Raw genomic sequence first — 26,910 nt, 5'->3', positions numbered from 1 at the left:
ACAGTTGGCAGAGTGGGGCAGGTCCGTAATAAAGTCCATGGCAATGTGTTGCCAAGGGGACGAGGGTACTGGAAGCGGGTGTAGAAGACCAGAAGGCAGCTGCCTAGGCACCTTGATCTTGGCACAGGAGAGACAGGAGGCGACGAAATCCCGGACATCCTGGGGAGCAGGAGGGGCGGGGGCGTGCACCCGGCGTGGTCCGGAAGACCGGACGGAGGCGGCCGCCGGACGGGGAGAGGAGCCGGGAGAGACCGCGGAGAAGCCGGCGCCGAGGCGAGGAGGACACCGGCGAGCGGGTAAGCTGCGGCCGGGAGGAGGCAAAGAGAGGGGTGCGTGGCAGCTGCCGCATGACAGTTACTATGTTACTATGTTATTGCCCAGATGTAGTACTTTGCATTTTTCACTGTTAAAAATCATTGTTAGTTGCTGCCCACTGCTCCAGTTTATTTATATCTTTATGAATCCTCTCTCTCTCTTCTCTAGTATTAGCTATCCCTCCTAGCTTTGTGTCATCAGCAAATTTAATCAGTTTACCCTCAATTCCTTCACCTAAGTCGTTGATAAAGATGTTGAACAATCAGCTGCTATGGTTTTGTCACTACCACAGACCATAGTCTGCATGGACTTGTTATTCTCCTAAACTCGATCTTATCTGTGAAGAATATTCTTTCATTATTTTTAAAGATTGCAGTTCATAAACAGTTCTATTCAGGGCAGCTTTCATTATTCTGAACAATTTTTTCTATGGAGCCAGATCACTTTTCCAGCCTTTTTTCCACCTGAATTGTCTGGCGGTATGGACCCAGGATATGTCTCTCAGTCAGCATTGCGCTAACTCTTGTTCCACCATTTGTTAAACCAACAGCTCCTGTCCTATCTTCCTTTCGCTGGGCTTTCTGTCAGGTTGTGGTAGGGTTAGGTTCAAATCTCTTGAGACTGTAGGTCCAACAGCTCGTGTTCTGCAAGGTCTTCAGTTCAAAACCATCTTTTACCTCTAAGGTTTTTGACAATGTTTTTGCTTTGGTGTCCAAGCATCTTGTGTCCCATCCTGCAAACTACGCCAAGTTGTAAAGAATAAGATAGGGAGCAGAATGCAATCTCAAGCACATATTGATGGCCGAAGGGCAAGCAGGATCACCTAGAAGACACCAAATCTTAAAAACATTTAGGATTTTATTTACAGGTCTTCCAAAAGAACTTCAACATGAGCACTAACAACATTCATCACACCTTCCTCCATCACATAAGGAAATGCAGAACACCAAAGTCTGCACCCTGCCTCTTTGATTATCACAGCCTGAACACCAGTCTCAGTGAGGCTCTCACACATGGTATCTTTAGCTGTCTTTGTATTCCGTGTCATACATAGGCACACAAACCTCTGGATCATCAAGGCAACTTCATCAGCCACCCAATAACATCACTAGGTCTTATCCTTGTTATCCTTGTCTCCTACTAGACTGTGGCCTGACTTCAAAGAGACTTTGTCTTGGTAAAGCCCTGCAGTGATGTCCATTTGCTGCTAACCACTGGATCTATGCAGCAGTCACAGTGCTGTGATTAATATCATTGTATTCAGGATCGTTGTCACCAGCTTGTTTCAAATAAATACTGGTTGACATCTCATGCATTGCTCCATCTTTCCAACCTGAGGATACAGTGAAGAATTTTCACTCTCCTTAACTATTCAGCCAACTTGGCAATGTCAGCTCCCCTTGTCTCTGTGATACATACTGTTCATCACTTGTCTAGTCCAGACTACTGACTTGCCGCAGGCTCTCACTACATCTTTCACATAACCTCTTCTTTTACCAACATGGGTGCAGTATAACATTTTCGAGGCATAAATCAGGCGCAGAATAGACAAAATGAATAGTGGATTTTGCGTCGGCCTCATCTAAGAGTAGAGCATGGCATCAATTACTGGGAAGATTTCAAACTTTTCCACCCTCTTAGAATCTCAAAAAAGGTTTTCCTGTTCGATGGCTTTTAAAAAGAATGAATTATCAAAGACTGACAAAGTGGTATATGGACTTAATGCCAGATGGGTGCTTAAATGTATAGCGCAATGTCCAGTAAATGCCATGGATCTTTTTCAGCTTTGTTTACCATTAAATCTTCTTACTTGTTGTTACTTAAAGGGAATCTGTCACCCCTTTTTTGAGATGTCATATAATGATATACACTCACTGGCCACTTTATTAGGTACACCTGTCCAACTGTGTGTTAAGACTTAATTTCTAATCAGCCAATCACATGGCGGCAACTCAGTGCATTTAGGCATGTAGACATGGTCAAGACAATCTCCTGCAGTTCAAACCGAGCATCAGTATGGGGAAGAAAGGTGATTTGAGCGCCTTTGAACGTGGCATGATTGTTGGTGCCAGAAGGGCTGGTCTGAGAATTTCAGAAACTGCTGATCTACTGGGATTTTCACGCACAACCATCTCTAGGGTTTACAGAGAATGGTCCAAAAAAGAAAAAAAATCCAGTGAGCGGCAGTTCTGTGGCCGGAAATGCCATGTTGATGCCAGAGGTCAGAGGAGAATGGGCAGACTGGTTCGAGCTGATAGAAAGGCAACAGTGACTCAAATTGCCACCCGTTACAACCAAGGTAGGCAGAAGAGCATCTCTGAACGCACAGTGCGTCGAACTTTGAGGCAGATGGGCTACAGCAGCAGAAGACCACACTGGGTACCACTCCTCTCAGCTAAGAACAGGAAACTGAGGCTACAATTTGCACAAGCTCATCGAAATTGGACAGTAGAAGATTGGAAAAACGTTGCCTGGTCTGATGAGTCTCGATTTCTGCTGCGACATTCGGATGGTAGGGTCAGAATTTGGCGTAAACAACATGAAAGCATGGATCCATCCTGCCTTGTATCAACGGTTCAGGCTGGTGGTGGTGTCATGGTGTGGGGAATTTTTTCTGGGCACTCTTTGGGCCCCTTGGTACCAATTGAGCATCGTTGCAACGCCACAGCCTACCTGAGTATTGTTGCTGACCATGTCCATCCCTTTATGACCACAATGTACCCAACATCTGATGGCTACTTTCAGCAGGATAATGCGCCATGTCATAAAGCTCGAATCATCTCAGATTGGTTTCTTGAACATGACAATGAGTTTACTGTACTCAAATGGCCTCCTCAGTCACCAGATCTCAATCCAATAGAGCATCTTTGGGATGTGGTGGAACGGGAGATTCGCATCAGGGATGTGCAGCCGACAAATCTGCGCCAACTGTGTGATGCCATCATGTCAATATGGTCCAAAATCTCTGAGGAATGCTTCCAGCACCTTGTTGAATCTCTGCCACGAAGAATTGAGGCAGTTCTGAAGGCAAAAGGGGGTCCAACCCCTTACTAGCATGGTGTACCTAATAAAGTGGCCAGTGAGTGTAATTCAATTGTGTGTCACATAAGGATTCTCTTAGTACTTTTGCTTCCCCCTGACACGCACCTTTCATGCATAAATACTTTTTTTTTTATATCGGTTCAGATGTATGTAAACTGCCACAGTCCGGTCCGATGGGCGGGGCTTATTCAACTGCTCCCCCCCTCCCTGTCTTGCTCTACACAATAAGAAGTTGCGTTGTCAGGGGGAAGCAAAAGTACTAAGAGAATCCTTATGTGACACACAATTGAATGATATCAGTATATGATATCTCAAAAAAGGGGTGACAGATTCCCTTTAAAAATGAATTCAAATTGTCCTGGATCCAGCAGAAAAATCTTAGATTATGTGCACTGTGTCACTGTCCTGGACGTCATGCTACATATCGTAATGTTCAGTGAAGTAGCTAGAGTCCGATGGGTCCACTGTAAAATTACATCTGGGCCCCCACCTGCATGTTTGTCACATTTGTGGGCCCTTGAAGCATTCTAGTTCCTATAAAGAAATACGTTTTCACCCCCCATGAAATAATGTCTCCCATCCTGACCCATTCCTGCAATAATGTCCTCCATCCTAGCCCCTTTCTGTAAAAATGTCCTCTGTCCTGGACCACTTTAGCAAAATGTCCTCCATCCTGGCCTCTTTCTGTAATAATGTCCCTTTATTTAATAATATCCTTCCAGTAATAATGTCCCCCATTCTGCCGCTCTTCCCAACACATTTTAAAAAGAAACAATTCTTACGTTCCCCCATTGACAGAGCAGCTGCTTCTTTTTCGCTCTGCTCTATTGATGTGGCGTGACTGCTGACGTCATGCTGATTGACAGCTGGCTTCCCACTGTCTAACTCCAGGGAGTCGGCTGTCAGTCAGCATAACATCAGCAGTCACAACCTGTCTACAGAGCAGCCCGGAAGAGGAAGAGATGATCTGTTGATGTGAAGTAGCAGAATCGCCATCAGGAGTAATAAATGACCGCCCTAAGCTGACACTGGGCAGAACAGGTAGGTAGTTAGTGGATCGCCTGCCAGGGCAGTGGAGATACTCGGTACGACCCACTTCTTAAAGGGGCAGTGTCACGGCAGCGGTGACCCGGTCCGTGGCCCTGGGTGTCCAATAAAAAGGCATATTTACAGGGGAAAAATAATGAGTTTGTAAAGTGTTCGTGATGCCACCTGTGGTTTCTGGTCAGAGGTGACCAGCGCTGCAGGGTAGATCCTCTGGGACTTATGGTGATGCAGCAGAGTTGGTACAGCTCTACACAGGTAGAGCTTTGTCCCAGGGCAGATGTAAGATGTAGAAGGTGATGGTGATATTGTATTAAGCAAGAGATGTAGCAGTGCTAAGCAGGTGACGCAGGAAGAATGCAGAAGACACAGCTTGGTGCAGTTCCAAAGATTTACTCACAGTTCTGGTAAGCACAGATGCCCACTTGGTACTGCGTCTTCCAGGTGAGGGGTCCAGTCAGCTCCCAGGTAGATCAGGATCCACCTTCCCCAGACTTCCTTCAGTGTGTGCCTTTCCTGGCCGTCTCACTGTGCTGGCTTTTCTACTCCTCTTCCTTCCCAACACCTCACAGTCAGTGTCCCAGGCCAGCAGCCGTGGACCTTGTCGGGTAACATCCTCATTGCGTTCCCTTGCTCCCTTATGGCTGCCTTTCCTGAGAAGGTAACTGTGGCTTGTGGCTAAGGTACCTATAGGTGCCTCTACCTCCGGCTTGCTAGTTGAGTCTGATGATATCTCCACTAGGCTAGGGGGTCGGTACCCCATTGCGACCTGATCCCTCCACCCGTTAGCCAGTGTGGAACGAGCCCCACGGGCAGTATGGTCACTGCGCTGTGCCTCTAGGATCCCTTCCCTCTTCAGGGAGCTTCCTTCAGTCTTTTCCTTCCCAGCAGCTCCTCTGACCAGGAGCTGCTTCACACACGTCTTTCCACTTGCTCCCCTATGGGAAGACTCTTCACTTAGCTCTCTTCTCCCGCTCTCATCCTACTAGCTCCACCCACCTACCAACACCCTTTTAACACCCAGGAAGGGATGAGATCCTCCTCCCATAGAGTACATCCAGGGTGCCCTGCTGCTATAGGGTGTGTGTTGTGTGCAGGTTGTGTGCAGGTGTTAGAGTCCTGTGAGGTGCCCCTTCCTTACCTGAGAATGGGGTACCACACTTCTGGGTGAGGTGCAGTACCTCTGTGGCGACTGAACCCTCAGGGGCGCCACATTAGCAATTGCAATAGCATTCCAATCTTTTGCAAGAATGAATGGTCTAGGGTACCTCAGACTTGTACCCTGCTCATTGGCACTCCTGGTAGCACTCTGAGCATGGTACTGCAGCATAGCCTCATCCCTGCATAGTAGGGACATGGAGCATTGCTGAGCAGGGAGAACCAGTGAAGAATCAGCGGTACCTAACAACACTTCTACTCAACACTAAATCTTTACATCCAAACAAAAATCATTATGGGATATGTCATGAAGATTAAAGAAGTGAAAACAATGATAAATTGTTAAAAAAGTTCAAATTTTATTGATAAACGGTTTAAAAATAATAAGAAATCACATAAAAAAGACATGAAATGGGTCTCCAACAAAAAGGGGGGTAGGATAACCAGCAAAAAGGAAATTAAATTCTCCATATGGTGCAAGGTATATTAGCAGTTTGAAAATATTATTGTTCATCTAAAGTCCATAGTGCCCGTGAACTCCCATCAAAAATGGATATCTTATGGCCTAAAAGTCCACCAGCAATTGCAATATATTGCTAAAATTGGCAAAAGTGCAGCAGCACTAAAAGGATGTATGGCCTATTTTCGAAGATGGGAGAAAATGGGGGGGCTACAGAAAAAAACACGCCAAAGGAATTACCTTTAAGTCCATATACAAAGCCTCTGTCCCATATATTTCATTAGTTTCATTAAAGGAAGTAAAATTCAGGTATTTACCTATTGCTGATCACTAGGAAACAGAGCAGGTATGAGGAGCCGGATCCCCGGCGGGGATAGGCTTACCAGCATCCGGCTCCTCATACCTGCTCTGTTTCCTAGTGATCAGCAATAGGTAAACACCTGAATTTTACTTCCTTTAATGAAACTAATGAAATATATGGGACAGAGGCTTTGTACATGGACTTAAAGGTAATTCCTTTGGTGTGTTTTTTTCTGTAGCCCCCCCCCCATTTTCTCCCATCTTCGAAAATAGGCCATACATCCTTTTAGTGCTGCTGCACTTTTGCCAATTTTAGCAATATATTGCAATTGCTGGTGGACTTTTAGGCCATAAGATATCCATTTTTGATGAGAGTTTACGGGCACTATGGATTATAGATGCACAATAATATTTTCAAACTGCTAATATACCTTGCACCATATGGAGAATTTAATTTCCTTTTTCCTGGTTGTCCTACCCCCCTTTTTGTTGGAGACCCATTTCATGTCTTTTTTATGTGATTTCTTATTATTTTTAAACTGTTTATCAATAAAATTTGAACTTTTTTAACAATTTACCATTGTTTTCACTTCTTTAATCTTCATGACATATCCCATGATAATTTTTGTTTGGATATACTTATTGAAGTGACTATTGCCATATTTATCTAAGATTATGGTATAACTAAATCTTTACAGTCTAGTAAGCTTGTAAATATTTTGCATTACTTATAGTGTTCATCATTTACAGTCATTTAGTTTCTTAATAAACTCACTCCACAGCTTAGCTCTTATAATGCTGTGGGGAAGATAGTTTTTACTACATCAAATAAAAAAGTGTCTGACAACATCATATTCCAGAAGGAGAGTCATCAAAGCAAACACTGAACCAGCAAAGGAATTTTCTGAGAAATTGCAGTTCTAAAGCCTTATGACTAAAGGCTGGGCTACAATACAGGTTGCAACTGAGGATTGCTACAAAATGAGTAATGCAATGTATTTACAAAGTTATTCAATATGGAAATTATAAGGAAAATGTAGAATGATTCAGCAATTTGCTTGCTTTGTGAAAAAAATGGATACATCACTGCATTAGTCATAGTGATGCCAACGTGACCATTGCTTGTCAGTGGACTGCGAAAAAACTGATACAAAAATACATCAGATTTTATTATTGTTATTTGGTACCATCAATATTAACAGGTAAAATAAAAGCATAGTAAATGATAGGGTTAATTTCACGATTCCAATCCCATATCACTTTGTAGATTGCCCATAGGTCCAGCTGATTATTGGTGGTCAGCTATAAAAACCACATACACAGCATTTACAGTCTTCTTGCAGGGGCCAGCGAAGGAGAAATGTAGAATTACATGTTGGCAAATCAAATGAATGGCCATTGGCCAACCATGTATTACATGGAGCTGTCATCTGAGTTACGGGAACTCAAGCAAAGGACCCCCAACGACAAATGTTTCAACACGGTCTACAGAAAAGTAATGTTTTGAGAAGACATAAATTTTATAAGTAAAAAAAGATAAGACAAGATTATTGAGTGTTGCAAAATTAAATAAAGTTTTCAAACATTGCCATCTAAAACAAAACTTTTGTTACATAGCCTCAGTCCAAAGAATGATAGTTGCTGTGATTCAGCAATTATGTTAATAAACTCGGTAATAATAGCAATTTGACAGTCAAGAATTGTTACCCTAAATCTCAGAGTTCTAAAAGATTCCTTCCACTTAGCGGTGACCCAGATTCATAATTATTACTCATTAAAAACCTATATACCACATAACGACTTCATAATTTTAAAAATAATTAAACTCACACCAACCAGCATTTCTTTCTATTGAAAATATATTGTTTTATGATTTGTAAGCCGCAATAATACAGAACGATTCCATTGCTTTTATCCCGGTAACAAGAAGTTGTAGTGTATGCACTAAAATAAATGAAGCTTTCATCAACAAATAAGAAAGTGGACCCCACACCATCAGAGAAAGGGGTTATTTAAAGCATGTGCAGGGTTGGGGTTAGGCAGTATTGGCTGGGGTGAAGCAGCAGGTAGTTGATTCAATGGTACCACTGGAGTGTAAGGGAAATTCAGTGAAGGGTAAATGCTGGGGAAAACTTGGAGCTGCGCAGGAAGTGGTATGGTGGTTGGCACCGGAGAAATAGTCCTTAAATTGTTATTTCCAGTATCCATTGAGTTAGTTGGTAACAGACTGATATTCTGAATTGGCATTTGTGCTCCCGTAGTTGGCATAGGAGAGGAAGCTCGGATTTGGTTGAGAGAGGGTTTTTGGTCTCCATACTGAAAAGGATTGGTGGGTGATGGTTCTTTCAAACCTACAGGAAAGTTTCAAAATAAATCTGTTAGTAAAAAAATATTCTAATATGGTCTTCTGGAAGAAAGTAAAACTGGGGTAGGAATTTTAGGTTCTGAATTTCCCAAATACTGTAGATCCCTCTCTGTAATCTCTCATGATGGACATTCAGCCTAATCCACATGGCTATAACTTTGAGCTACACTTTCTGTCTGTGCACATCAATATATAATTGGATCATACACAGAAATTCAGTAAGGCATTTTGCCCTTTTTCTTTGACCTACATCTGAGCATGTAAGCTCATAAGACTAAGTGCTGGGACTACAGATTTTACTAAGAAACTAAATGGCAATGCACTGTTCATCTACAGATCAGCCGTAATGGCTTTTGATAAAAAGCTGTCAGAAAAACATGGAAGGAACTTGTTAAACAGAATACTTGTATATGTTGCTAAATATTTAATGTAGGGGACTTCTGTCATGTATGACCATTAGGCTACATGCACACTCTCAGTATTTGGTCAGATTTTTACCTCAGTATCTGTAAGCCAAAACCAGGAGTGGGTGATAAATCCAGAAGTGGTGACATGTTCCTATTATACTTTTCCTCTGATTGTTCCACTACTGATGCTGACTTACAGATACTGAGGTAAAATACTGACCAAATACTGAACGTGGCCTTACAGTGAGAGTACTCTTTGCATAATTTGTATACAGCATATATTAATAATTTCTAATATACATTTCTCAACATTAAAACTGCAACAAAAGATGGAAAATTTGTGAAAATTTTGGAAAACCACAAGATTGATAGATATGTTACTGATATGCAAATGATGAAAAAATGCTAACAACATTTTCTGAACCTCTCAATTTATTCAGTGTTCAATAGGAACAGCACGTGCAGAAGCACACGCACTTACAAATCTTGCACCGTGGCATGCTATCAATGAGGTTATTGATGGCTGTCTGAGAAATGTTCTGCCATACTTAATGCGCTTGGGCACAGAAATCATCAAGATCCACTGCTGGAAGTTCTCTTTGCCTTTGCCAACCAATGACATCCTAGATATGCTTGATGGGACTCGCTACAGGTCATGGTAGCATGTTTAGGCATGCAGGCTGCTCATGATGACATTAGCCACATGTGACATGACATTGTTGTGTTGAAAATCGGATCCAGAGACACTTTGGAGAAATGGCTATACCACTGGTTCCACAATTGATCTATTCTATACTGCAGTGAAATTGGACATCTCATATGAAGCCTAACATGTCAAACAGTGTCTATACAAACCACCAGAAGACGTTTCCATGACATTGGGCTTTGAGGTGAGCATCCAGCTGCAGGTATTCCCATTGTCCTACGCTTTCAAAGGCTATCATGGTGCAGAGTAAAATGGCCATGGAGAATGGAATTGAGGTCTATTCTCTTCAGTCCTGCTTTTGATTTCAATGCAGTGATAGATGAATATTACTCTGGAGTCCACATGGGCAACTACATGAAGAAGCCTACACAAGAGAACATCTCACAGGTTCTACTCTCAGGATTATTGGGTGGGGTTGCATAATGTACAGTAGTGTTTAACAAATAACAATAAGAAAAGGGAAGACAATACTAGCTTAAACATACAATCCCTTTAAAAAATGTATTCAGATACTACGTGTAAAACACACCGAAACACCCGAGCAGGTGTAAAACTGTGTATTTATCGCAACAAAAATAAGACACCTGACACAGCCAAAAAATCCTGTATCACCCTATTCTCAACCTAATATTGTGACTACAAACCAGCAGCGGTTGGCACCCTACGATACGAGAATGGTGCCCTGAATCAACGGTGGCTCTCTCTTACTCCCCTGGTAATGTCCTGTCACTATAGAACAGATAGGTAATGTAATGAAGCTAGATAAATTATTTCACCTTCATTACATTACCTATCTATGCTCTAGTGACAGGACATTACAAGATGAGTAAAAGAGAGCCGCTGTCGAGCGAGGGCACCATTCTCATATCTTATGCTACCAACCTCCATTGGTAGGTAGTCACAGTATTAGGTTGAAAATAGGGTGAAACAGGGTGTTTTGGGGCTATGTCGGGTCTCTTATCATTTCTATCAAACAAATATTAATACAGTTTTACACCTGTACAGGTTTTCAGTGTGTTTTAGACATAGTATCTGAATAAAATTTATTTTTTAAGGGATTGTTTGTTCACACTAATGTACAGTGACCCTACTATTTTAGTCTTCATTCCAGGTACACTAACAGCTTGGCATTACATTGATTTATGACTGTTGATTTATGATTGTTGTGTTTGAAACTGTTCAACTGTAAAGCGCTGCGGAATATGTTGGCGCTATATAAATAAAGATTATTATTTATTATTATTTAGTTATGGAACTAGTGGTACTGCCAAAGTGTCCCAAAAGTAATTTTCTTAACATGACAACGCCAGCCTATGTTGCTCGTGTAGGGAAGGTGACCTGACGGACGGACGGACTAGTCTGAAGAAGAAGGAAAGGGATGCACAGTGTAGACAGATGTTAGTAATGACAGTGGGAAAACAGCTAGGAAAGTGTAGTGGACGTGCAGTACCTTGGGAGGACAGTAGATGGCAGGGAGGAGTGTGAGCAAAGGACTTTACAGCAGCTTAGGGCTTTAGAAACCGTTGGTCATGGGGGGCGTGGTGACAGTTAGAGTGACAGTTTCAAGGAACCGGGAGAGTTATAAATACTGAGGGAGGGTTCCAGAAAGTTCCAGTCCCCAGGGGGAGCTCAAGTGACAGGAGGACTACGACAGTCTGTGCACTCTGAGGAGAATCCAGACCAGGGGGACTGAGGAGAGAGAACGTCAGGGGGGTGGTCCTGACAGGAAAGGACCGCAGTTGAGACGAGGTACTGGGTGTAAGACACCGTATGTGACACGACGACTGAGCAGTAGAAGCGCTGTTGGTTAATGGGCCTAAGGCGGCCACAGTGACGGAACTGTCAGGAGCGTCGACAGTAAAGGAGGGGACGGTGTGTGCAGACACGTCTCCAGTGTACGGTGTGAGAAGCGGCTCTGGAAACGGAGGGCCGCGAGGTGTGCCGTCAGTCGGACGGCAAGTGAAGATATAAACTTGGACCTGTTGCACCCAGAATCTGCCTCCAATTGTCTCTGTACGTCTCTGCGCGGTATAACGAGGGATCACCCCCCTAGTCCGGCCCTCACACCCCTACACTCGTTCTAATGTGAGCAGCCTAAACATGGCCAAAACATGTCACCATGGCCTGCATTGTCTTCAGACTTGTCTAACATTCAGCACATCTGGGATATCAATTGCAAAAGAGCTGTTAGTGGCAGATGATTTATGTGCCCAAGTGCATTCAGCGTGGCAGAACATTCCTCAGACAACCGTTAATAGCCTCATTGATCGCAGCCAAAGCGAGTAAGAGCGAAGGAGAATTTCTGTGCATTGCTGTCATACTTACTACTGAATAAATCAAGCTGTTTTGAAAATTTTGTTTCCAGCTTTTCACCACATGTATATCATTAACATGTCTCTTGATCCTGTGTTTTCCACAATTCCATAACTTTTCCTTCTACTTGTTACAATCTCCATGTTGATGTGTGACGAATCAGTATAAAGAATAATTTTCTTTCCTTCTAGACCCTTAAATTTAGGCATCCAGCATTGTACCTACTCACCGGAAAAGAATGGGTTTTTGTTTTTGACAAGGTCACCATAAGATACAAGGCTATCAAGGTTTACTAGTGAACGGGCAGCAGGTTCCAAAAATAGTTCTGGAGTATTACTGCGAGGTTTGACACTGGTTTCTAGGATGGGTTCTTCAGCCTCCAGATCTGTACTGTCTGCAGATGGCTTTGAAGTAGATAAAACATCTCCAAAAAGGTCCATGTCTGTAATGCAAAAATATAGTAAATTATAGAATATAGTTTACATACTGTGCCACTATAGCCCTTTGACACTGTTACAACCATGTGCACTCAGCTATAGTGTGAGCTTTTTGACACTATTCCAAAAAACCATCAGGGGTTAAATGTTGCACACAGCCTAGAGAGTATCCCACATAAAGTCGATTAAAACATAAACTTTAATGAACCATTTAAAGGACATAACGCACAAAAACATTACAAAAAAGTGCTCATGTGAACCAGTGCTCAATAAAAAATGGTTTGGTCTCACCATTGGTATTAGATATAGCATTTTAGCATCAGGGCGTATCCTGCTGGAGAGATGATCCACTCATGGGGACATACAAAGCCATCCACAACCTGAGTCCTCCGTACATCTGTGACCTAGTCTCCCGGTACTTACCTGCACGAAACCTCCGATCCTCACAAGATATCCTTCTGTACTCCCCTCTTATCTCCTCTTCCCACAATCGAATACAAGATTTCTCCCGCGCACCCCCTCTACTCTGGAACTCTCTGCCACAACATATCAGACTCTCGCCTACCATGGAAACCTTCAAAAAGAACTTGAAGACTTACCTCTTCCGACAAGCCTACAACTTGCAGTAACCACCGATCTACCAAACCGCTGCACGACCAGCTCTACCCTCGCCTACTGTATCCTCACCCATCCCCTTGTAGATTGTGAGCCCTCGCGGGCAGGGTCCTCTCTCATCCTGTACCAGTCGTGACTTGTATTGTTTAAGATTACTGTACTTGTATGTATTATGTATACCCCTCCTCACGTGTAAAGCGCCATGGAATAAATGGCGCTATAATAATAAATAATAATAATAATAATGGGGAGCCGAGACATGGGAAAACCAGTGTTAAGGTAAAGTATTCCCCTACACTCCCTGTCATGCCCCAGCGTTACTCCTGTCCTAACAAGGACAAGCCCCAAGTGGATCCTGTAGTGGACACCCCCACTGATAAGGGGAAAAATAGACAGAAGCTCCCTAAGCGTTTCTTCCCCAATGGTGGGGATTCATCAGGGGAGTCAAATAGATATAAAGCAGTAGGAAAGGATATATAGAATTAGTGTTATCCGTTAAGTCCGTTGGACTCCACTTGGTAGTGACAGGGACAGTCACACTAGTTTGTTAGGCACCTCGCTACTGCAGGGCCTGTGGACTTAACGGATAACACTAATTCTATATATCCTTTCCTACTGCTTTATATCTATTTGACTCCCCTGATGAATCCCCACCATTGGGGAAGAAACGCTTAGATAGCTTCTGTCTATTTTTCCCCTTATAAGTGGGGGTGTCCACTACAGGATCCACTTGGGGCCTGTCCTTGTTAGGACAGGAGTAACACTGGGGCACGACAGGGAGTGTAGGGGAATACTTTACATTAACACTGGTTTTCCCATGTCTCAGCTCCCCATGAGTGGATCATCTCTCCAGCAGAATACGCCCTGATGCTGGAATGCTATATCTAATACCAATGGTGAGACCACCAAACCATTTTTTATTGAGCGCTGGTTCACATGAGCACTTTTTTGTAATGTTTTTGTGTGTTATGTCCTTTTAATGGTTCATTAAAGGTTATGTTTTAATTGACTTTATGTGGGTTACTCTCTAGGCTGTGTGCAACACTGTTACAACCATAAGCATAATGTGACATAATATATGCACTGTATAGCTGGAAACGGACATCTTACCAAAAGAGTTGTCTGTTTTTAGAACAGATGGTGGCTTGACATCTTTGTCTGCAGTTGAAGGAGGTGCTGAAAATATATCATAGATGGCATCTTCTGTACCTAATTTAATGAATATATGAAAAAAATTCAAAATAATCTCAAAAAGATTTGTTAGAATGTATAAAGCTCTCACAGTTTTGTATTTTGCTGTAATAATATGTAATTAAAGTTAAAGGATGCCTCTGCTTTATTGAGCTTTGTTGTCACTTTATTTTCAGGAATCAATGGGGGTCTCAATAGTTGTGCCCTTGTTTAAGAAGCAATTGATGATGCCTATGTAAGTTAATTTGCTTTAAAGAAGATGGCAGATTTTAATATTTTGTAAAATGATGATGCTGGGGTGATTTAAAAAAAAAGGGTCTTGACATCCCTCCTGTCCTAACATGCCTGTTTTAGCAAACACTTGCATCTAGTGTACAATAAAAATTTAGGAGCACCTTATCTCAAACCTCAGCGCTCCTCTGTTAAGCCTTCTGAATTATTAATAATATATTAATCTCTGGACATTATCATTCCCCTTGTGAAAATAGTGAAGGCATAGTTGGTTGACTGTGGTCTAAATTCAAACAGGGGATACCATCTGTTCAGACAGTGTAGACCAGCTGTCAACCATGCACTGGAAAGCGGCAGTGTCACCTCCAAAGCATCTGGAACATCAGGACAGCTGTTTGATCTAGAACTACCACTGGGGGGGGCTAACGACCAATGTCCTGATGCTGGCCATTGTGGACAGCAGCATCTAGACTAGAATAAGACACAAGAGTAGTAATTCATGTTAGTGCTCTAGTCTGGTTTGAATAACTTTAAGGGTCTGTTTTTTGATGGTAGGGTTTAAAAGGATTCCAAAGATGGCAGATATGGGGTATTTCATTATACCCTTGGCTGTTATGACAATCCATAAGCACCATCTAATGCTAATGAGGAAACTGGGTAATATTATCCAGATCATCTAAACTGTGGACGAAGTTACAGGTGTGTATTAGCTGTGAAATACAATCGGCGCGTGCCATGTATAGTACGGGCACAGCTTTTTAGCACCCAACATGTGATGGACATGTGAGGAAAAGATTATGGGGGCTAGTTTAGAATCTGAATTAAATTTAGCCAATTCAGTATTTTGTGAATATTTTTATCATGATTCAAAAACAGAGAAAAATCTATTAAACATTTACAATGTAGCAGCCACCAACTGGGTTGCACTATAGCGAATGAGATGTCTGTGTCACATTATATTGAATGGTAACGCAAAATTACACAGTTAGAAGCACCAAAGTTTACTATCAATGTAGCACACAAATGTCTGCAACATTTTTCCATTTTTTATCTTGGTTTAAAAAAATGAATTAAAATTTCTAGTAATACTGAGGTGTAAATGAGGTCAAACGCTGAGGCTCTCTGTTCTTTTCAGCTACACAACCCACCCTATCCCCCTCCTCAATTTCTGATCCAAATAAAAGAGAAACCAGCTAATTTAGCATTTGGGAGCCAAGAGTGTAATAATTGAAGGTCCCATTTGGTACACTTAACTAACTTAAAATTTTAATTGAGATTGTCATTGGATTCTCTAGCCTATCCCTTTTTATATACTTCATTATCACCTATCTTTAAAAATTTCCATTTTTTTAGTTATGTTTCATGTTTAGATCTAGTGTTCTTTAAAGATACTATGGTAACTTTGAATTCAAATTAAAGTCTGATTGAATTAAAAATATTTTCTAAAAATATAAAATGAGTTCATCTCTCTCTATGTGCCAAACAGCTTCCAGCATCAATGTCATTTAGAAGCATACATTTATAAAAGACATATGGTAAATCTAATAAAAGTTGGCAATGGCTGAAGTTCTACTAAGAAACAATTAAGGTGAAATAAAAAAAAAATGGACAATCCTCATACTCACTGTTTTTGCTGTCTCCCCAAGGATCAGATGGGGGGCTTTTCAGAATTTGTGGATCCTGCCAACCTGTTGGTTCATCAGTGCCAAAAATTATACTTTGACTTGTGTTATCTTCTTTTAACTGAGCACTTTGAGAAACAGTATCCCAGGGTAATATAGCGGTGACTACACTCGAATTCTGATCTGAAATAAGAAGACAAATAAAGGCATAAACTATCGCAAACAAGGCTTCTCTGATCATGCATGTAAGGTAGGATGAGAACTTCACTCTAAAGGCCCCGTCACACACAGCAAGATCGCTAGTGAGATCGCTGATTTTGTGATGCAACAGCAATCTCGCCAGCGATCTCGCTGTGTGTGGCACGCATCAGCGACTGCCCCCCCGCCGGGTATCGCTGATCGTGCACAAATGTCCTGGGCCATTTTTTGATCGTTGGTCTACCGCTGGCCAGCACGCATCGCTGCGTGTGACAGCGGTAGAGCAACGATCAGTGAGCTCCCAGCACTGTAAGCAGACGCTGGGAGCTGGTATCTAAGGTAAATATTGGGTAACTAAGCGCATGCTGTCACTTAGTTACCCGCTGTGTACCTTAGATACCTGCGTGCTCGCGCAGGGAGCTGGTAACCAAGGTACACAGCGGGTAACTAAGTGACGTGCGCTTAGTTACCCACTGTGTACCTTAGATACCAGCTCCCTGCGCGAGCACGCAGGTATCTAAGGTACACAGCGGGTAACAAAGTGACAGCGCGTGCTTAGCTACCCTATATTTACCTTAGATACCAGCGTCCTCGCTGGTCCTGATCGCTGGTGAGTCTGCCTGTTTGACCGCTCACCAGCGATCATGTAGCGAGGCACAAGCGATCCTGACAAGGTCGTATCGCTGTCGGGATCACTGGTGCATCGTTTAGTGTGACAGGGCCTGTCACACTATCAGTATGTGGTCAGTATTTCACTTCAGTGTTTGCTGGATCATGACAGATAAAATGCACTAGTAACCTTTTTTTTTCCTTAAGCTTGGTGCTTAAAGATAGTTTTGCCCCCAGTGGCCATTAGGGTCATTGCACTGTGGTGGTTTCAGTTCTTGTTTTGCCCCTGGTGGCCGTTAGGGTCATTGCACTCTGGTTTCTTTAGTGCATGTGATTATAAAGCAGGTGTGATTGCTCTGGCTCTGCTATAAAAGAGTGTCAGGTGTTGCAATCACTGTTGGTGATAGTGGTCATTTCAACCATCCTTGGTGAAGGAGCTAGAGAGAGTTCCTTGCAGCACAGTCAGAGTCCTGGTGTGGAAGGAGTCACAGAGGGGATTTCCTTGCAGCTCTGACAGAGCTTGGTGGCAGCTATTCAGGAGGAAAGCTGCATTCTGGTGGTGGACTCTGTTGCTGGGAGCAAGAGCAACAGAGCAAAGCTAAGTGGTGTTTCCTTGTTTGTATTTTTCCCTGGTGTATATTAGTACAGTGGTGGGGCCAGTGCCTGCACCACCCAGCTCCCTAGCAAGGGATAGGTGTAGGGTGTTCTAGGGTGACAGGTTCCGGCTCGGCGACAGGTGAGGAGCCTGTATAGGGAACATTAGGAGTGTGAGGGACACTGACTCGGGGAGTGCAGGAGGTCTCCACGTCACCCGTTCCCTATTGCAGGGCCCACCATTGTAACTGTTTCCCCTTCCCCCTTGTCTTGTTGTTTTAGTTACCGGCCTGCGGGTTGTGTCACACAGGACAGTTTCACGTGCTGTGTCTTGTTGTTTCAGTTACCGGCCTGCGGGTCGTGTCACACAGGACGGGTCCACATGACACCAAAGCCAGGAGTGGATCAAAAATGCAAAATTGGTGCATTTGTTTCTATTATACTTTTCCTTTGAATTGTTCCTCACCTTGTTTTGGCTTACAAATACTGGTGGAAAATTCTGACCAAATACTAATAGTGTGGCCATAGCGTTAAATTGTAAAACTTCTTCAAACTATTGTGTTATGTCAACACAAGCCTTTTTTAACATCTTTACCCTAACTAGCTTGTCTTGTAGATCCATGGGGGTCTATGTACTGAGACAAACACCTATTGTTCAAAAATCTGATCTGTAGCCCTCTGCACATTAAACAGGAACCTTGAGCTCTGACCTCCTGTATGAGTGTAGGTATAGACCTCAGTATGAGCCAAGGAGAGCACTACAAAGTAGATTATTGTGTGACAGGGAAGCCTAAAGGTACTGTCACACTTAGCGAAGCACCAGCGATCCCGACAACGATATGACCCGGTCAGGATCACTGGTCCATTGCTAAGTGGTCGTTAGTGAGCTGCCAAACAGGCAGATCTCACCAGCGACATAGCAGCGGTCGGCGGTCACTACTTACCTGTCAGATGAGGCGATGAAGACGTCCTCCCGCCCGCGTCCACGCATTGCTCGTCGCCACAGCAGGAAGCCCAGTAGGAAGCTGACGACGAGAAACGGCCCAGGCCGTACTCGCGCGATCAGCTATAACCAGCGGGGGAGCCGGTCGGAGGTAAGTATTACACATAGCGATATCGCTAGCAATATCGCTACTACGTCACAAAACCAGTGACGTTATAGCGATATTGCTAGCGATATCGCTTAGTGTGACAGGCCCTTTAGGGTCCCGTTACATTTAGCGATGCACCAGCGATCCCGAGAACGATACGACCCGGTCAGGATCGCTGATGCATTGTTAAATGGTAGCTAATGAGCTGCCAAACAGGCAGATCTCACCAGCGATGCAGCAGCGGTCTGCGGTCATCACTTACCTGTCACACGCAGCGAGGGTGACGTATTCCGCCCGCGTCCATGGAGTCACTCGTCGGCGCCAGCAGGAAGCCGACGACAATAAATGGACCATCCCATTCTCGCGCGATCAGCGATATCCAGCGGGGAGCCGGGTCGGAGGTAAGTGTTACATGTAGCGAGATCGCTGCTGCATCACAAAATCGGTGACGCATTAGCGATATCGCTAGTTATCTCGCTATGTGTGAAGGGGGCTTAAGGCCAGGTTCACATTACGTTTAACCAGCCCGTTCAACGCATAGCGTTGACGGGCTGGTTAAACGGTATAACATAACGCGATCGCGTTATGCTATACCCACTAGCGCTGATGATTCATCAGCACTAGCGGTGACGGAGCCTCAGACGCTGCAGCCCGCGTCTGAGGCTCCATCACTGAATGACGGCACATCGCGAACGCGTGCCGCTTTACGGCATGCGTCGCGATGCGCCTGACAATGGGGGTCTATGGCAGCCTTAACAGACTGCGTTACACCGCGTTATGCCGCGGTATAATGCAGTCCATCTAACGGACTGCCATAACGCAGTGTGACCCCGGTCTAAGGACCTGGACTGTCACTGATTGGCAGGACAAGGAAGCAGTAGCACTGAGAGCATAGGGCAGGTACACAAGTTAGCAAAAGCTTCAAGAGGACCCAGGTAACCATAGGAAATCTAGAAGGAGCTTTGTGAGTGGATGGTGTAGGGGTGAAAAACAAATTGTATAGGCTCTGGGTGGAAAGTTAGAGATACAACTTGTATGTGTCTCTAAAGATGAGGCAGAGTAGGTGGCATGTTCTTTAGTGGAACAAACTAGCTGAGTGAAGGGACAAAAAGGTACCAGTATAAATAAATCATAGAACTTAAAGGTGTATTCTCATCTTCAAGGTCCTATGCCAATATGTAGTAGGTGTAATAATAATAATATTAGCAAATACCTCCAATTAGAAATGTAGTATAGTTTTTCTGATTCGCTATCTCTTTCCTCGTTTCCTTCCTGTCTCAAGAGTCTGACTGGAGCTCTGTTGTTTATTGGCTAGTGCTGCCTGGTCTTCTGGCAGCACTCCTGCTGCTGTGGTAAGACTTAGGGCTTTACCCCCTACTGACACATAACATATTGTAGGAGTGGGAGAGAAGATTCAGGGGACATTAAAATTGTTATAGTGACAGTCCATTCTTAGGGTTCCTCCTATTTAGTGTTGGTTGGGTGAATAAGTGTGTCTATTTTGTGGGATGCACTTATATAGTGCTGGGCAGCAGGCCTGATCTAATAATATGTGTGTCATCAATTGGCTGTAAGCTAGACACTGCATCACAAGTACCTGTGTGACTGGCGCCCTATGAAAGCCCCATCTGTGTGCTTTTTTAATACTAGACAACCACACGCTACATGAATTGGTTGGTTTATGATTGCTCCACCAGTATTTTGCACTTGTGCTGCCCCCACCTTTATCATGGAGGTCTCCTGCATCTTGCTATAGTGCATTGGTAATCTGACCTGGAGTTGGTAAGGCTGTTTGTTTCTGTAGTGCCTACTTTTGAACTTAACTTAAGCAATGGAAAACAGGCCTGGAAAGAACCAGTTGGGCTGTTTAATGCTCAGCATCAAGTCCCTACTCATATATACTAATATTCACCACTGTTACTAACTATTCTCTAATCTGGGCATCAACAGAATTTCACAATTATATGCAGAAGGGCACTTTAAATCTTTTGAAATGCTTAAACAGAATTTTGACCTCCCAAACAATAGGTTCTTTCCATACTTGTAATCGAGGCAAGCATGTTCAGTACAAACCAATACCTATCTGCTGACACCAATGGCAAATGCCTCATTTCTAGATGTGGTAGTGACTTGAGGTGATATGAAAGGAGCTGTATCACTGCCCCACAAATATCTCCTTAAAGCTAGGCTCAAAAAGGGGTTCTGCCCGTAAAATAGAAATGTTAAAATGATGTGGTCACCTTAAACAATGACAAATGGGATGAAATAGTGTAAGAAATGCCAATGGTATCAGTTAGCGAGACATACAGACTTTCGCATTTATTTTTAATATATTGAGTATATGGGACACCTTTCTTACTGTTTAAAACTGGGTTTAAAATGGACTCGTAATACTGGGAATGTAATGTGCCTAATGCAGATGTAATTCATTTAATGTGGAACTGTTCTTGTCTTAGACGATTCTGGAGGGAGATTATATATCTTATTCATTCTCTTTTTAAGTGTTAGATCTCAAAGTCTGTATTCTTGGTTTTACAGTTGAAATCCCTGTTAAGGAGAGCCACCGACTAGCTATCTCACGAATACTGAGATCAGAAAATTATTGCCACCAATTGGAAGAAATCGGAGTTCCATTCTGTCTGAGAAGTGATAGCCTCTATGAAGAATAATATATATCTTGAAAAGTATGCATACCAAAAAAGAGTAACTTACCAACACCTTGAAGATATCTGGGCAACCTGACTAGATAGCCCAAATGTAGCACCCTTGACCTAAACATGTGGCTCTCTACTCTATTACTTATGTATTTGAACTTGGCTTGAGATGTGTTGTTAATAAAAGAACTCATGTGGTCTGTTTCCTGCCTTTTTCCACATTATCCATATTATTTATTTCATCAATGATGAACACAAATTACATACTTGGGAATGCAACCCTTTAACGGTATTGTTCCATCAGACTGACACTTTTGCCTTCCTCATATCAGTTTATGGATATTGGACTTTTTATTAAATGTTCAATAAAACGTTATCTGATAAAAAAATATTTGCCACTGTTGATTGTCCCAATATGGCAACAAACACAGGTCTTCTTCAAGTCACTTTTGATATTTCTACCTCTACAAATATTGGGTGAAGACTTAATAGAAGAGTAATGCCAGAATATTTACTTCCTAGTGTTCCCACAAAAGATATTCTGAAACATTACTAATTCAAAGAAAAGCTGAATCACCTTTTCTGCTGCTGAGGAGAAGAAGACATTACAAGGATCTCTCTTATAATGAATTAAGCAACAATTATCTCTACGAGAGATATCATGTAACAATGTAGAATAAGTTAGTCCCAGTCTTGTTCTGTATGTAGTCACTTACTCGATGTTCCCCAGGCTGGAAAGAAAGAGCTGGTGTTCATTGATGAATCAGAGCTAGCAACTTGGGAGTCCCAGATATTTGAAGACGGGGGTTGTGGAGGCCCAAAAACATCAATAAGATCATATAGGTGTGTCTGGAAGAAGAAATAATTTGGAAATTAATTAAATGAGACTGGGAAATTGAATATTGCTTCACAGCAACTTCAAACTTCTTCAGTTACCGATCCTGGAGATCTTGGGGATGAAGGAGCTGTAGGCAAGAACACAATGGTCTTCTTGCAATGGCTGAACAGATACAAATATGGGGGGAATGCATAAATTGTGAATAGCATTTTTTAGCGACGCACTTTAGTAGTCAGTATTCAGATACCAGTGAGTCACTGTGGGGGAAGGCAGGTAAAAGAATTAAGTGGACATGAAGTGATGATAATAGGAATTTCAGTGTTTGCTATGGATACACATGGATGTACCAAGAAATTTACTGTTGGACTTGCACAATGAAGGTTTCAAGAATGATAAAGCAAAATGGAGTTTTGTTGGAAATGTATTAAAATAAGCCTTTAATTGTTGAAAGCAGATTGATTCACATTCAGGATATGTGATATTGTTGCCACTATAGTATTCTTTGGCAAAAAATAAATGTTTTTGGCATATAGGATTTCAAAAATAATTTCCTATACTGTGATACAAAGCAACATGATTTCTAAGGTGTGTCCCCCCTTTCAATGCAATTGGCTATGTTGTCTACAAATCTAGCATCTTATTCTATATTTTCATTTGCTTTTTCTATTTTTTTAATTATGTGCATCATATGTATGATTCTCTTGCTCCCTATAAGCTGAAAATAATCAGACTATTGAAGGATCCTATTATGACTTTATCTTTACTACAACTAAGGTATTTGCACCTGTAAACTCCAAATAGCTTTTATATTGTGCATGTATATACATAATGTTTGCAGTTATATTTATATGTCAGTAATTATGATGGGTATTGGCAAAACACATATGAGCAGAGCCATCTGACTTGTGATGTGTTACCAAGCCACAAAAAATCATCAGTCCATTCAGGACAGTACACCATTGTCCTGAAACCATCAGCAAGCTCATTACTTGGTGACGGTTTCCCTAGCACAACATACTTTTTTACTGTTGCACAAAATTAAAAAAAAACTAAAATAATTGATAGCTGAATTTAAAGAAAGGTTAGTTTTTTCAAAACTACAGCTCGCATAATACTCCATCAGGCTGCCATTTTTTTAGCTTAGCTACAGCTGGAGAGGCATGAGTTGGATACAACTGTTCTATCTAGCTAAACCTCATGACAGATGAAATCTTGCAAATAAAGTCCTTTTGATGTTAATAATAAAAAACGTACCCATCACAAGTTTACATGAAGTTAACCAATATTCCCATAACATCCCACTTCATACAGAAAATTGACCTGAAATAGTCACAAACTATTTTGTTATCCTTTTACAATTTTTAAGAGTCAGATTCTTTCTGTTTAATAAGGTCACCGCAGTACACGGCAGGGATTAGGTATTTGGCTGTAAATCTTTCCATTAGTCAGAAATATCATGGTCATTACTGGATTAAAAACAAATCAGACTAGTCATATGCCAGTACCTGTATATCAAGTGAGAACGAACAGCAGTAAAGCTTCTGTGATTCAGTATTTAACCATACAGAGCCTAATGTAACTGAATTATCTCAAAACTACATTTTAGAAATAATACAAATGGTTCTGATGGGTACTGATATCAGGGGCACTGTAATGAGGACAATGTATCCCAAACACATAAAAGCTTACTTAAAGGGGTGACTTAAGATGTATTTTCAGGAGCATACCGCTCCCTTGCCTCCCAACTTCCTGCTTGCCAGGTGATGGTGCAGTAATTATTGACAGTACGGACCAATGGTTTATTTGCACCACTGGTCCGTACTCTGCTCTTCTCCAATGTTGCAAACAAAGGCAGCTTTGCTTCTGCAACATCGGAGGAGAGTAGGGGCACAGATTTCGCCTTGATCCAGCAATCCGGTAAGCTTCAAAACAGCAACTATAGCAAAGAACTTGTGCTCCTTGCCAAGGAGAACACTGACAAACTACAGAGGTGGCGGATAACCTAGGCAAAGAACTGTAAACCATGAAAACAAAAAAATCCACTATTCTTATGAACACAGATGATTTTGGAAAAGAGATAAAGTGCAAAGTTGCTTGTTCTTACATGAACTTTGCAATTTTACCCATTTAATAGGATGAGGTAACACCTTTGAAGACAACCAGTCATCTCTCCTGATATATCTGTTTCTTTCACTAAATAACTGTATTCTTTATAGAAAGGTTCTTGAGCAGCTTTACTTATAACTATATTACTGCCATTCCTCTGTTATCCCTCCTAGAAATATATAAATAATTTAACACCTAGGTGTTATTAGTTAGGGGTGTGATGCTTCACAAATTGACATTATCCAATCAATGGTGAGTGTGTAGGGCAGTGGTCCTGTTAGGAGTCAGGTTTCTGCGGTCGCTATGCAGGAATCCAGACCCTCACATTCTGCAGTCTCCTGCTGTTTGTCTACTGCAGAGGAGATTGCAGAGGAGATTGCCTTGCAGCAAATCTCTCCAGAGGCTAAGTCCTTCCATCCACCTTCTGAGCATGCTCATGAGACGATCTCCCATTAGAGATCGGGAGTCATGTGCTCAGGTCCCGCTCCAGATCTCATTGGTCCATCTCGGAGATCTGGAAGCTTCCGGAAGGTCTCGGCTGCTATAAAAAGCGCGCATGGCTGTTCCGCCATGCGCTAGTATAGACTATACTTACTGCTGTGTGAATGACTCATTTGAAACCCCTATCCTTTGATATGCTTGTGTGAGGGATTGAGTTTAGTACCAGCGTCAGCGTGCCTCTGCTTCATTGTCCACAGCTGCTAGTGTCTGACATTGCGCTTGCGTCTAACTATGTCGTATAGCGGCAGTGTCCTACGCCGCGCTGCAGTAGCAGTCCACTTAAGCGTTCACGGCTGCGACGCTACACACACGGTAGGTCTAGAAGGACTTAGTACTGCCATCTTTGGCTATTCCTGTGACCTTATACCGTGTGTGTAACTACTCTGAGTACTTGTGACCTTAACAGGCTGTTCTTAGGCATCTTTGTGATTTAACAGATTGCTCTGTGCTCTTGGGTGACGGTTAACCCTGTGCACAATACCGCCATATTGCTTCTGCCACCACTTAGCAGCGGTTATTTCACCTACTGCACGGTGGACCCCGAGCGGCGAACGCACTTTATTTATATTTTTTTATTTAGTGCGTTCTGCCGTTCCTAACAGGTCCCCAACCTTTTTTACCTTGAGAGCCACATTCAAGTCTAAGAAATGGTTGTGGGCCACATTTAGCCTCCACTCCTCTCTCCACACACTAGTGACACTCAGAATCCACTCTGATCTTTGTGATGATAGCCAAAGCTTCCACACAGAAAGTAAACTGAGACCTTGTGGCTCCCCTCCCATATAGGCAGCCGCAGCTTACTTATATACAAGAGTTCCTACTTTACCCCACTCAGTATTCTGATAATATGCACCCTCACCACACTATGGCATCCAGCTTCAAGTACCTGGTCTCAATAACAGTATCATCCTTTCTCCAGCTTGCAATATTTATTACTCTCCCCAATCTCCTCTGCCAGCATATGCTCATAAAGATCTGGTCTTCTATACTGGCCACTCACAAAAGTCACCATTTGGAGACGTTCTCTTCATAACTGGTTGCTCTCCCTGGTGCTAATGCACTAAGCTGACAGACAGCCATGAGCCACATGTGGATCATGAGCTAGAGATTGGGGACCCTTGGTGTAGGACTAAAAGATCACCAAGTTGTGAATATATTCATTATGAGTAACAGAGGAAATGAGCTATCGGTAAAGATGCTCTATAATGGTTATTTCATGGAAAGTACCAGAATTTGCTATAATAGGCTGATGGCAGGTCCTCCATAAATTCTGATATACAGTGAATATAATTCAGGATACAGACAGGTTTCATTACCTCATTTTTCTTCATAGATTCCTTCTGATCTTTATCCCCTGTCAACTGAGTCTCTATTAAAGCCTGCGCAATCAATGATATTTCACCCTGTATAGACCGTTGTTCCTAAATAAAGATGAGACATGGTCATATTCACATAGCATCATGCACATAGACCTTCGACCAACGTTTAATATATACTAATAGACATTTTCACAAAAATTTGTGTATTCATGTTTGTTGTAATTGTCAAATTTTAATGCCACACTTCAATTGGCCATACAAGGACTTACCCTAAGAGGGTTTCTAGATAATACAAAGTTCAGCGTGGGCCATTTATATGGATACAGCTAAATAAAATGGGAATGGTTGGTGATATCAACTTCCTATTTGTGGCACATTAGTATAAGAGAGGGGGAAAACTTTTCAAGATGGGTGGTGACCATGGTGGCCATTTTGAAGTCAGCCATTTTGGATCCAACTTTATTTTTTTCAATGGGAAGAGGGTCATGTGACACATCAAACTTATTGAGAATTTCACAAGAAAAACAATGATGTGCTTGGTTTTAACGTAACTTTATTCTTTCATGAGTTATTTACAAGTTTCTCTTTGTTTACAGCCATTGACATGTCGCAGAGGTTAACACGTGAGGAAAGGATAGAAAGTGTGTTGCCTGGTGAACGCAGTACCCGGGTCATTGCAGCAGATTTCAATGCAAGACACCCTACTCGAGAAAACTGTCACCATTCCCATTTTATTTAGGTGTATCAATATAAATGGCCCACCCAAAAAAGATTGCCTCATCACTGAACATAAT

At 42.4% G+C, this 26,910-nt stretch overlaps 1 protein-coding gene and 1 long non-coding RNA gene across 4 annotated transcripts in view; one reads left to right on the top strand and one right to left on the bottom strand.

Annotated features, from left to right (window-relative positions):
• The window catches only part of LOC141099934 (uncharacterized), a 68,193-nt gene extending 46,639 nt beyond the window's left edge, over positions 1-21,554 (top strand). Inside the window, exon 2 of the long non-coding RNA XR_012234563.1 lies at positions 21,237-21,554. This is a non-coding gene — a long non-coding RNA (uncharacterized lncRNA). The remainder of the gene's footprint in view (positions 1-21,236) is intronic.
• The window catches only part of EPN3 (epsin 3), a 97,535-nt gene continuing 78,092 nt past the window's right edge, over positions 7,468-26,910 (bottom strand). For 2 of the 3 annotated variants that reach the window (XM_073588054.1, XM_073588053.1), the window contains 6 exons: positions 26,114-26,218; positions 22,069-22,201; positions 16,210-16,389; positions 14,273-14,371; positions 12,340-12,552; positions 7,468-8,670 (listed from right to left, as the gene is read on the bottom strand). In XM_073588054.1, coding sequence (XP_073444155.1) covers positions 8,315-8,670; positions 12,340-12,552; positions 14,273-14,371; positions 16,210-16,389; positions 22,069-22,201; positions 26,114-26,218 — 1,086 coding nt within the window. In that variant the 3' untranslated portion in view covers positions 7,468-8,314. The remainder of the gene's footprint in view (positions 8,671-12,339; positions 12,553-14,272; positions 14,372-16,209; positions 16,390-22,068; positions 22,202-26,113; positions 26,219-26,910) is intronic. The other variant, XM_073588055.1, reaches the window with a different exon arrangement.

The sequence above is a fragment of the Dendrobates tinctorius genome, unplaced genomic scaffold (assembly GCF_039654945.1).
Source record: "Dendrobates tinctorius isolate UK_male_01 unplaced genomic scaffold, ASM3965494v1 ptg000103l, whole genome shotgun sequence".
In the NCBI taxonomy this organism is placed as follows: Eukaryota; Metazoa; Chordata; class Amphibia; order Anura; family Dendrobatidae; genus Dendrobates; species Dendrobates tinctorius.
The sequence above is the reverse complement of the archived record's forward strand: the minus strand, read 5'-3'. Positions and strand labels throughout refer to the sequence as shown.